Source organism: Perognathus longimembris, chromosome 16 (genome assembly GCF_023159225.1).
Source record: "Perognathus longimembris pacificus isolate PPM17 chromosome 16, ASM2315922v1, whole genome shotgun sequence".
NCBI classification, from domain to species: Eukaryota; Metazoa; Chordata; class Mammalia; order Rodentia; family Heteromyidae; genus Perognathus; species Perognathus longimembris.
In genome coordinates this window covers 44,716,972-44,729,712 of record NC_063176.1, presented here as the reverse complement: position 1 = coordinate 44,729,712, position 12,741 = coordinate 44,716,972, and the positions used below count along the sequence as shown (strand labels likewise).

At 40.2% G+C, this 12,741-nt stretch overlaps 1 protein-coding gene and 1 long non-coding RNA gene across 5 annotated transcripts in view; both read left to right on the top strand.

Annotated features, from left to right (window-relative positions):
- Positions 1–739: 739 nt before the first annotated feature.
- On the top strand, positions 740–1,120 carry LOC125364609. The gene is made up of 2 exons (XR_007213541.1): positions 740–851; positions 965–1,120. It is a non-coding gene; the product is annotated as an uncharacterized LOC125364609 (long non-coding RNA).
- A 2,784-nt stretch (positions 1,121–3,904) lies between these two features.
- Tbc1d19 (TBC1 domain family member 19) overlaps positions 3,905–12,741 on the top strand; it is a 125,320-nt gene continuing 116,483 nt past the window's right edge. For 3 of the 4 annotated variants that reach the window (XM_048363834.1, XM_048363835.1, XM_048363833.1), the window contains exon 1: positions 3,905–4,109. In XM_048363834.1, the coding sequence (XP_048219791.1) occupies positions 4,011–4,109 (99 nt within the window). In that variant the 5' untranslated portion in view covers positions 3,905–4,010. The remainder of the gene's footprint in view (positions 4,110–12,741) is intronic. The other variant, XM_048363836.1, reaches the window with a different exon arrangement.

The window sequence follows — 12,741 nt, the reverse complement described above, 5'->3', positions numbered from 1 at the left end:
AGTGTTTTGTATGTGGTCTGTGTGTGCGTGTGTCTAACCTCCTCCACACTGGCGGGAGAAATTCCTCCTAGGTATCGGGCCTGAACTGAGAATGTGGCAAACAGAAGACTTCCAGGAGTGACTCCAACTTCTCTTTCTCTTTAGGTCCCCAGCAGAATTCTCCTCCCTTCCTTTTCTTAGCAGCATTGCTTCTCCAGATTTGTCAAACTGCTTTTACTCTTGCCACTTTTGTATGTTCATCTGGTCTATGTCAAATGCTCTGAGTTGTGTGAATGACATGGTTAATTGGACTTTGATTTAAAAGAGAAAGTGAAATTGAAAGCAGAAGGGCCTAGGACAAGATTGAGTACTGAGGAGACTAGGTCCGGTAGCGAATTAGGAAAGAAAGTAAAAGTAAATGCAATCAGATACTAGAAAAGATTGTGTTGCAGAAAAGGAAAAGTTGCCTCTATTGTTACAGGACTGGTCTGTTCTTCTCTGTTTTCTGTATCGCCTGACTGTGACGGACAAAATGGGACAGACTCCCTCTACCCCCTGGATTTATGTTTAGCTCATTGGAAAGATGTACAGGCAACAGCTCACAATCAGAGTGTGAGTGTCCGCAAAAAGAACTCTGGGGGACCCCCACCCAGCCTACTTCAGCAGAAAATTATTTGGTGTGCTAAAATGCTTTGCGAAAACTCTCAAGACCTGGAAAATGAGGCTGGAGAATGCAATAATCATTTGTTAAAAGTTTTGTCTTGCTGTTTTCCTCCCTGGCTGTCTGAAGGTCTGTCGCCATCATGAATGACACAGTAACTATCCGGACCAGGAAGTTCATGACCAACCGGCTACTTCAGAGGAAGCAGATGGTTATCAATATCCTTCACCCTGGAAAGGCAACAGTACCTAAGACAGAAATTCGGGAAAAACTTGCCAAAATGTACAAGACTACACCTGATATCATCTTTGTATTTGGATTCAGAACCCATTTTGGTGGTGGCAAGACAACTGGCTTTGGCATGATTTATGATTCCTTGGATTATGCAAAACAAAACAAAACAAAACAAACAAACAAACAAAAAAAAAAACGAGCCCAAACACAGACTTGCACGACATGGCCTGTATGAAAAGAAAAAGACCTCAAGGAAACAGCAAAAAGAACGCAAAAACAGAATGAAGAAAGTCAGAGGGACTGCAAAGGCCAATGTTGGGGCTGGCAAAAAGTGGGCTGGAGATTGGATAACAGCCAAAGGAATAAAGATCCTGCAATGACTTGACCTGCGATGATGGTGAATTTTTCACAGAGGGATTAATAAACTGTATAAATCTTCAAAAAAAAGTTTTGTCTTAAAATTGGGGTGTTGCAGGAGTAAGATTGGCAAAAATACCTCTTGCCACTGGAAAATGTATGGCCGATGTTTATTTTGCACGCTTTAAGATCTTTTGAATGTGTGTGTGTGCATGTGTGAGTGTGAATATGTTCAAGACTGTTAGTATAATGTAAAATTGAGTGAGTTTAAGTTTAAATTCAAATGGTCATCAAGTTTGGGCATTACCAAATGCTTTAAAGGATTATTGCATTGTTTTAAAGAGGAACTATAGTTAAAAATGTTTCTTTAATTAAAAAAGTCAGGGCTAAGTGTCAGAAATTTGGATGTAAAGGTTTATCACTGTTAAAAAAAAAACACCAAAAAACTTCTTGGGTTTCTCAGTCAGAGACCAATAGGAAAGGATGGGAAAAACCTAGGATGGATCTGTGTGGCTATCCTCAGGAGTGAGGGGTGATCTGGCAAAGGTGCAGCTTAGCCAGTCCACGTGGTGACACAGGCCCTGGAAGGAATCCACATGGTGGGACAGCCATAAGGGGGTGTCCATTGGCCAGCACCAAGACAGTTCATCAAGCTTTGAGGAGTAGGATGGAGATAGGCCGTTCTGTAGGACAGGCCAATGGAGGCCTTTCTTTTGCCTCTTTTGTTTTCAGGTGAACATTGGAAACCTGGTGGTAAAAATGAATGATTTGACTAGATTTCTAAAACTGCCCCTTGAGAGGTACTAAGAATTGGAAAAGTGTTTTTAAATGGTTAAAAAGTTTATTTACCCAAAGAATGTATAAAACAGCTGGAGGCCCTAGGCTCAGGGCCTCTTAGTGTCACCAGAGTGCTGAGTGCGTGGAGGACCAAGCTAGCTCGAAATAAACACCCTTTGTGCTGCTTGCATTGGTCTTAGTCTCTGGAGGTCTTTCAGGGGATCCGAACTCGAGCATTTCATAAGTGTTTTGTAGGTTGAATGCTAAATGATCCAATGAATGAACATATGGATGAGAAGAAATCTAGATAGTAAGTTCCTTGAAAACGATGACAGTGTCTTATTTCCTTTGAAGATTCTTTGCAGAAAGCCCTTCTGTGTTTCTTGTTAATAAGTAGCTTTAGATGAGAAGACATTGTATACTTATATCTAGAGCATGACTCCAAAGGACTGAAGCAGAGAAAATGAAATACAAATGTTACATTCACTGCTAGGCAGCATCACAATGTGTGTGTGTGTGTGTGTGTGCATGCACATGCATGCACCACAATTTGTGTATATATGTGTGTGCTTGTCCTGTGGCTGGAATTTAGGGCATAGGCACTGTTCCTGAGCTCTTTTGCTCCAGGCTAGCCGTCTATCACTTGATCCACAGCTCCATTTCCAGCTTTTTGCTGGTTTGTTGGAGGCAAGAGTCTCACAGATTTTCCTCCCTGAGCTGGCTTTGAACTAAGATCCTTCCATTCCAGTCTCCTGAGTAGCTAGGATTACAGGTGTAAGCTCCACCTCAAGAGGGCTCCAAGCAAATGCCCCCTACCTGATTAAGTCACCACCCAGTTATCTGGGTGACCGGTATACCGGGAGGCAGACCTTACAACAGGTATCAACCACCAATGTCTCAAAGCCTTACAATTTGTATATCATTAATTACCACAGAATCTTGTGAAGTGGGTTTATTTTACAGAGGCAGAAACTTAAGGCCTGAAATCAAAGTCCTTCCAAAAATATGCAGCTGCTGTCAGAGCCTGACATTTCTTGGATGTAATTTTCATTATCATTGCACTTACAGCTCAGTTTTTCAAAAAATTATTTTGCAGTACTAGGCATTGAACCCAGTGCATCCCAGTGGCTAGGTGAGCTGTTATGCCCATGTTGCGAGGAGACCACCGAGAGCCAGACATTCCGAAATGCAAAAGCAAGGCTTTATTCAGGTGAGCTGCAACTCGGGCCTCGTCCTACTCACCAACACAGCGGAGGTTCGGAAGAAGGCCACGGGCAGAGTTTTACATGGGTATTTAAAGGAAAAAAAAAATCACAAAGTTACATAAACCAGGTGCAGGGTTGGGTTGTGAGGCCAAATCTGATTGACTCGGGGCTAGGGGTTCTCTAAAAATTGGTCTGATGACATTCCAGGGTGGTCAAGTATCTGGAACTTTCCCGAACTGGTTGGGCCATCCGGGAAATGGGTTTTTAAGGCCAGTTGGTTTCGGGAAATGGGCTTTTATGGCCAGTTGGTTTATTCTTAGCTTAACACAAACAACAAGATGGTTGCAGTTTCAAGATGGAGTCGTCCTAGTCTTTCAGAGCCTCCTCCCCAACTCCCACAGCCCCATTTCCTCAGAGATGGAGAGAGGCAGAAGAGAAAGGTACAGAAAATATGAAACAAAACAGAAACTACCCAACTCTCTGTGTTCTCTTGGTGCGTGGAAGACTTTTCAGCTCTGGAGAAATGAGCTTTTGTTCTTACTTTTTAATCAAACTCTCCAGGAACAAGGACATGAAATGAAATCCACTTGGTTCTTTGTTGTTGTTTTGTTTTCCTGCAGGCGGAACTCAGGTGCAGGGGCCTGCGGGCGCGGAGGGGACCTGAGGCAGACGGACGCAGGGCCGGGCCGTTACCTGGCAACGCCGGCTGGCGGAGTCCGGGAGAAGTGGGAGGCGGTGGCCGGTTCTCTGGGTCCCAGCGGCCAGTCCCCTCGGCTGGGCGGGCTGGGGCCGGGGAGATGCCGCCGGAGGAGTCTGATCTGTCGCTCATTATCGCCCATGTCGTCCAGAAGCTCAAGGGCTCCAGTCTGTACGCGCAGCTGGAACGGCAAGCCTGGGTGAGTGGGGCGGAGGCCGCCGGGTGGGTGTCGGCTGCTGCACACTCGCGGCCCGCCGGGTCACCGGGCCCGCGCCCTTAGCCTCTCACTGGCCGCCCTGGCGCCCGGGGCGACCGACCCACCAGGGCTGGGATGGGTTTGATTTCTGCAGGGGGAAGGGTGGGGCGCACCACGCCTTTCTTCGGGTCTTTGGTTCTCCGGTCCTTGGAGTCCTGGGTGGGGGTGTGGTTTTATTGAGATGCTGGGCTCCGTGTAGGCTCAGGGCCTGTCCTCACTTTGACAGGCGTTGGGTCCACCTTCCTAGGTGTGGTGTTGTGTGTGTGTGTGTGTGTGTGTGTGTGTGTGTGTGTGTGTGTGTGTTTGCTGGTCCTGGGGCTTGTACATAGGGATGGAGCACTGACCTTCAGCTTTTTTTTTTTTTGCTCAAGGCTAGTGCTGTACCACTTGAGCCACAGCTTCTCTTCCGGTTTTCTGATGATTAGTTAATTGGAGACGAGTCTCATGAGTTGGCTTTGAACCATGGTCCTCCAATCTCAGCGCCCTGAGTAGCTAGGATTACAGGCGTGAGTCACCGGCGTCCTGCTAGTGTAAGGTTTTTGAGATTCATCCGTGTTAGGGAAATTTCACTAGTTTGGTTCCTTTATCACCACGATTATTCACTCTTTGTAATAGGTTTTGAGTTATTTAAGGTATTATAAATAAAATTGATGTATACCTACTGGTATAGCTTTTTGCATATAAATATGTAATATTTGCATATATAATATTTGCATATATATATTTGTGCCAGAACACTCTACCACATGTGCATGAGCCACTTCCTATCACATGAGCCCCACTTCCGGAATTTTGGTAGTTAGTTGGAGATAAGTCACATAGACTTCCCAGCCTAAACTGACTTTGAACTTCAATTCTCAGATCTCAGGTGCTAGGATTACAAACATGAGCCACCAGTGAGCACCATTTGTTTTCTTGGACAAATTTCTAGGAGAGGGACTGTGTAATAGTGTTTAATTCTGTAACAAATTGCTCAACTTGTCCTAAGTATCTCTACCATTTTACATTCCGTCAACAGTTATGAGAACTCCTGTTGTTCTGAAGTCTTACTTGCAATTGCTGTTCATTTCTTACTTCTCTTTATTAACTACATTTCAGTAATTACTCTCAGAAAATAGTGATATCCTATTGTAGTTGTGATTTCTCTAGTGGCTGATGACACTAAATATTAAGCATTTTTAAATATGCTTAAGCCTTCTTTGGTAAAGTGGTCAGTTCAAACCTTTTACCGATTTAAAATTTGTGTTGCTTTTTTATTGTTGTGTGATAAAATTTCCTATGCATCTTGCAACTATTTTCTCCCAGTCTGTGGTTTATCTTCTCATTTTTCTTTCTTCTCTTTCTTTTTTCCTTTTTCTTTACATGCTGATACTGGAACTAGAACTCAGGGACGTTCATTCTTGCTTGGCTTTTACTCAAGGGTGGCACTCTACCACTTGAGCCCATACCTCTACTTCCACTTTTCATTTTCCTCTCTCTCTTCCTCTCTCTCCCTCCCTTCCTCTCTCTCTTTCTCCCCCCCCCTTTTTTTGGCCAGCCCTGGGGCTCGAACTTAGAGCCTTGGACACTGTCCTTGAGCTTCTTTTGCTCAAGGCTAGCACTCTACCACTTGAGCCACAGCACCACTTCCAGCTGCCGCATCCCAGCCCGTTTTCATTTTTTTTGAAGAGCAAGCATATGAAGTTTTTTTTTTTTTTTTTGCCAGTCCTGGGCCTTGGACTCAGGGCCTGAGCACTGTCCCTGGCTTCTTCCCGCTCAAGGCTAGCACTCTGCCATTTGAGCCACAGCGCCGCTTCTGGCCGTTTTCTGTATATGTGGTGCTGGGGAACCGAACCTAGGGCCTCGTGTATCCGAGGCAGGCACTCTTGCCACTAGGCTATATCCCCAGCCCCTAGCATATGAAGTTTTGATGACATACTTTTTTTAAAATTTTTTGTTTTGTTTTGTTTTGTTTTGTTGTTGTTGCCAGTCCTGGGGCTTGGACTCAGGGCCTGAGCACTGTCCCTGGTTTCTTTTTGCTCAAGGCTAGCACTCTGCCACTTGAGCCACAGCGCCCCTTCTGGCCATTTTCTGTATATGTGGTGCTGGGGAATTGAACCCAGGGCCTCATGTATAGGAGGCAAGCACTCTTGCCACTAGGCCATATCCCCAGCCCCGATGACATACTTTTTGTTAAAGAAATAAGTCTCTTTTAAAAATTATTTGTGCATTTGTCCCTATGTAAAAGTTTTTGCCCAAGGTCTCAAAAAAGTTTCTTTTATATTTGTTTTAGAAGTTTTATACTTTTAGCTCTTTACATTTAGGTTTAGATTTTGTATATGGTACAAGGTAAGTCTCCCCCACCCACTTGTTTCTTCCTTAGTATGTATTGGCAAGGATTTATTAACATTCAGATTTAATAGAGGAACTTACCTGATGGTTTCTTGAGTTGTCTTTTCAAGGAATTTTTTCAATTCACTTAAATTATATAAAACATTGGCCTAAAATTTTAAAATAAAATTTTTATTTCTTTTTGGTGTCTATAAAGTCTTTTTCCATTTTAATCAGTGCAGTTGTGTTTTGTGTATATGTTTACATAGTTTGCTAAGGATTTATCAACTATATTCCTCTCACCAAAGAACTGATTTTTATCTTTGCTTCTTTTAAGTTCAAGTCATCTTATTAGCACTAATTATTTACCTTCCTTTGGGATCAAGTTGCTGTTCTTTTTCTAGTTTATTGAATTGGAATATTAGGTCATAAAGTTGAAGTTTCCTTTTCTAAAATACACACTTAAGACTATGATTTCCCCTTTTTGCTTTAATTGAGATTCACATTAATGAATTAAATTTTATTTGTCCTTTTGTTCAAAATATTTTGTAATATTTTTGTTACTGAAAAAGTTCATCCTAAGGCTATTTGTGTTATTAATTTCTAAGCAGATGAGACGTTGCATATGTTTTTCTTGTTGATACCTAGGCTGAGGCTGGTTTTGCTCATTTGCTTCATTTTATTTGCTGAGGCCTACTTTATAACTAGAATTTAACTATTGTTCTGTGAAACCTTGTAAGGAATATGTGTTTTTCACTGCTGAGTCAGATTATCTACACATGTCACAGGAGACAAGATCATAATTATGTCATTCAGCATTTTTATAGTATTAGTGAGATTTTTATCTATTCTATTGGCTGATGAAAGAAATGTGATTGTATATAGTAGTCCCTCCTTATCCATGAGCAGTAAGGATCCCCCCAAAGTTTGCTTAAACCAGGGATAGAACTACAACCCTATAGTCACTGCTTATCCTTTACACACATATGTATGGTAACATTTAATTTATTATAAGTTTAATTCATGAACAACAATAACTAATAATAAAATAAGACAAAGTCATAGATGAAAGGTTTATTCTTTTTTTTTTCTCAAATTTTTATTATCAAACTGACGTACAGAGAGGTTACAGTATCATACGTTGGGCATTGGATACATTTCTTGTACTGTTTGTTGCCTTGTCCCTCATGCCCCCCGAAAGGTTTATTCTTTACTGTAGATCTTAGTGACTTTGTCATATGATTTTCTTTCCTCATTGCCTTTTCACTTAGTAGAAGTCCTTTATCTGTGGCGTGTCTGAATTGTCAACATGACTGCTCTTTTACATTGGTGCTGTGACTACATAAAATGTGGGTTACTTGAACAGAACCACTGCTTTCTATGACACAGTCTGATAACCCAGGTAGCTACTAACTACTAATGGGTAGCATATAAAATGTGGATACGCTACACAATGGGATGACTAACGTCTCAGGAGGGAAGGAGTGGCACAAGATTTCTTCATGCGTGCAGAATGGCATACAATTTGAAACTTGAGTTCTTATTTCTGGAAATTTTCATTTGATATATTTTGATCACAGTTTACCATGGGTAACTGAAAACTGTAGCTCAGGGATGATCATTGCATTTGCCTATTTCTCCCTGGTTCTTTCCAATTGTATACATTAAGATTATTTTTATTGTGTTATTAAGGCTATTTTTATTGCATGCATACAGACTTGTAATATGTTCCTGTTGGCTTAATTTCTGAATCATAGTGTATGGTGTTAGTGTAGCAAGTGCTTTTCCTACTCTTTAATTTTCACTCTCTATGACTATATGTAAGGTGTGTCTCTTGAAATTATCATGTAGTTGTTTTTAAAATCTGGACTGACAATTATAGTCTCTTAGTTGTATTTTTGAGTCTTTTTACATTTAGTGAATTTATTGGTTTGGTTTCTATTTCTCATCTTAATATTTGTTTCTTATTTGGCCCATTTGCTTGATATTGTTTTCTTCCTTTGTTTTTTTTGAATGTTAAAATAATTTTATTATGTTTTCCTCTCTATTAACTTAATTTTATTATTCTTATTTTTTCAATTTATTACTTTTTTTTTAGTGATACTGGGATTGGACTCAATGCTTTGCATTTGTAGGCAGGTACTCTACTACTTGAGCCACACCCTCATTTCTTGTGCTTTTAGTTTGTTTTTCCAAAAAGGATCTTGCAGTTTGGCCTAGGCTGATCTTCAATCCTCCCACCTTCAACTCTCAAGTGGGAATACAGGTGTGAATAACCATGCCTGCCTTATTGTGAGATAGGATCTCAGTTAATATTTTGCCTGAACTGTTCTCAGACTGGCATCCTCCTACCTCTGCTATTGGACTAGCTGGGATTATAGGTGTGTATTGCCTGTTAGTGTTTATTGTTCTTTAGTAACTACTTTATTAGCTGCTGAAGTTATTCCTGAAAAGTTATAGTCTTATATAAAGTATCACATTTACTATTTTCTTGTAATGAAATGCTGGAACTTAGGACATTTAACTCATTTACCCCTTCTGCTTCCATTTGTATTATTTTGACATGCATTTTAAAGCCATGAATATTTCAAATCCCATGAGGTATTGCTATTATTGTTTTGAAGCATTGGCATTTGGTCAATACTTATGCTAAACCACATTTTTGTCCTTTCTATTTTCATTAGAACCTCCTATGGATTATTTTGTCTCTAGAATTTCTGTTAGTGCAGGTGGCCTAGTGACAGATTCCTTTTTTCTTGCGGTGAGTGTGCATGTGTACATACTGTATGTGTATGTGCACTAGGGATTGAATCTAGGTATACTCAGTGTTCCAATGAGTTCCATGCCAAGTCCCAGATTTTTTCAGTTTTTAGTTGTCTGGTACCTTTATTTCATCTTAGATTTTCTTCCCCCTTGGGGCTTGAACTCATGGCCTAGGCATTGTCCCTGAACCTCTTTTTGCTCAAGGCTAGCACTCTATACCACTTGAGCCACAGCACCACTTCTGGCTTTTTCTGAGTAGTTTGTTGGAGTCTGGAACCAAGATCCTTAAATCTCAGCATCCTGAGTAGCTAGTATTACAGACATGAGGAACCAGCACCAAGCTTCATCTTAGCTTTTGAAGGCTACTTTTCTCAACACATAGATTTCTAAGTTGACAGCGATCTTCCTCCAGCATGTTGTGGTGTCATTCCATTGTCTTCTGTTTTCTGCCGAGAAGCCAGCTGTCACTGTAGAGAGGTGTGTGTGTGTGTGTGTGTGTGTGTGTGTGTGCCCTGCCCTACCTGGCTGCTTTTAACATATTTTCCCCTGTTTTGGTTTTCAGCTGACTGGTTTAGATGTGTTTTGGTACAGTATTGTTATTTATATTATTATCATTGTTATTACTGAGTTTGTAGGGCTTCTTAAATCTAGAGCTGATATCGTTTTACCAGTTTTGCAAAATTATTGATCAATAGCTAATGAAATATTTATTCTGCTACCTTTTCTTTGTCTCCTGCCTTCCTGACACCCCAGTTTGTACATGAGAACTATTCACGGAATCCCACATGTCTCTGATACTTGTTTCCACTATTCTATGTTTCTTCTGATCTTCTGATTCACCTTGTTTTCTTCTGTTTCAATCTTTGATAAATCTATCTCCTGAGTTCTTACTGACATAGTATATATTTAAGTTCTAAAATTTTCAGATTTTTAAAAATGGATTTCAATTCTCAGGTAAAAAAATTTGTCATATATTTTAATTAGTTCTTTATCTTCTTTTCCTGGTGATAGGCCCTGAGCTATTCATAATGATTTTAAAACCCTCATCAGTTAACACCAGTATCTTATCACTCATGGATCTCTCAATTTTTGTCTCTGTTAGCTTTTATTCATTTGACTTCGTCTGTGGGCACAACTGTTTACTGCTGTGTTTTCTATGCAAAACAATGCAGAGTCTCCAGATACTATCTGCCATTATCAGCCTCCCTTCCATGGGTCAGAGAGGAGCTGGCTCCCTTCATCCCATTAGGGATGTGTGGAGTCCAGGCTGGGTTGTAGTCTCCCAGGGTTAATCTTCTGGCTCTTTCCTGGCTTTCCAGAGCTTCCAGCAAAGGATTAGGTTTTTCTATAGCCCTTTCCCCTTGGTATCACACTTCATTCCTTTTCTTGCTGGACTGCCAAAAAGTGTTCTGTTTTTTTCCTGTTTAGTTTTGTTGCCTTCTACCAAACAAAACCCTAGTATTCAAAATTTCTCTGATAGAGAAAACTGTTCCTACAACTAGTCTGTTCTAAAGCAGTATTCATTTCTGTATCTGCCTTTAGTAGCCCTCTACAAAACTTCATACTGTGTCCTGACTTCCAGTTTTTTGTACATATTTATAATAGGATAATAATTCTAAAGAAAATGGACCTAGTTTGCCTCTCAAGATTCTCTCCTGATACTCCAGGTCTTATTTTCTTTTTGTTTACCACCAAAAGGCTAGAAGTGGAGGTATAGCTCTAGTGGTAGAGCACCAATCTTTGAGCGGAAAAAGCTAAGCAAGAATGCAAACAAAGCCTTGAGTTCAAAGTCCAGAACCAACACACACACACACACACACACACACACACACACACACACGCACACACACACACACGCACACACACACACAGAATCAACATCATAATAATAAAACACACAAAGAGGAAGACATCCATGACTTGGGGAATGTGGCCATTTCTCTCTCTCTCTTTTTCTCTCTCTCCTTGAGGGAGGGAGGAGAAGATGCTGGTTCTAATTCCACATCTCAAAGATAGAAAGGGAACCAACCATCACTATCACTGACTCCCATCCCCCCATGTGTCCTTCAAGTGCTTTAGCAGTCTATGCCTCTGCCCGTGGCTCTGTGCATGCCCTCCCTGTGTTTCCTGAGTCTCTCTTCAGCCAGACTCCCAGATTTCTGCAAATGAATGAGTTCTCTCATCCTGTGATGTCCCTGGCCGCCCCATCCCATGTGAGGTCGTTCTAATTCCTCCTTTCAAGGCTTTGGTCAAAGCTTCCTGTCCTTTAGCATCTAGTTCTTATTTTCTGAGCAACTCTTACCTATCTCTAAAAAAATGGTGTGTGTGTGTGTGTGTGAGAGAGAGAGAGAGAGCAAGAGAGAGACAGATAGTGATAGGAAGGGCTTTGCTAATTTTAGGCAGGAGTATTATCAGTTTCTAGTTTCTCTGTCTGACTTGGAAATATCCATTTTGTATTGAACAAGTGTACTTGTCACAATAGGTAAAAACACCCTTGCAATTAAGGAAGCTAAAGTCTAATGTGGGACTTTGCTTTTCTTTCAAGTATTTATTAAAATTTGGGATATAATATATTCATAATTGTTTTGGAATTTCCATTAAAGGATTATGATCTGTACATACACCTTGAAGTATTAGAAAGTTGGGCAAGGTAGTAGACAGAAAGATAAAGCAGAGTACAGTCAGGTAATTACGTGAGAAACAAAAAAATGTGTATTTGGCTGATTGTTACATAATAGAAAAGATAAGTAATATTGTGGATTTTTACTTGAAAGGCTTGGAATTGCAGATATTTTCATAAATAATGTAAGTAGGAATGACGGAGAAAGCTGATAGCTCCAGCTGCTCAGTTGGGTTGAGGCTGGGGGATCACATGAGTCTTAGAGTTCAAGGCCACCTTGGGGAACAATGAGACCTTCTATAAAATAAAATAAGTAAAAAAATAGAATCTTGAACTTGAAGAACTGTATCAGTTTTACCTTATGAGAACAAACATTTTGTGGAAACAAAGTAGTTCTTTAAAAATATTTTTATTATCTTTAAGTAGTTGTATGCAGGAGTTTATGATGTAATACATCTTGATCAGTGTCACCCCTTTCAACATTCTTACCAGTCTCTCCCAACCCATCCTTTTTCTAAGTTTGTAGGCTGTATATTGAATTTTGACTGCATTCTCCCCCTTTGTCTCTACATTCATCTACCCCTCTCCCCTTGACCCTATTAAATAAAAGGTAATTCTATAATCAGATTTGATGATAGTTTTAAATAACTGGCTGTTTGTTATTTGTCCTTTAAAATTTAGTCAGGAATACTTTCTGGTGGTATGACTTCTTTACTGTTTTAACTTTTGTTTGTGTATACTCAGAAATTGTCAAAAACAACTTATAAAGAAAAATAAAAAAAAGAAAGAAAAATCAAATTGCATAGAATATTCAAAAGTTAAATCTAAATGAAATTTAGATTTTTCTTTCTGACTCAGTTTTTTAGCATATACAGTTGATTA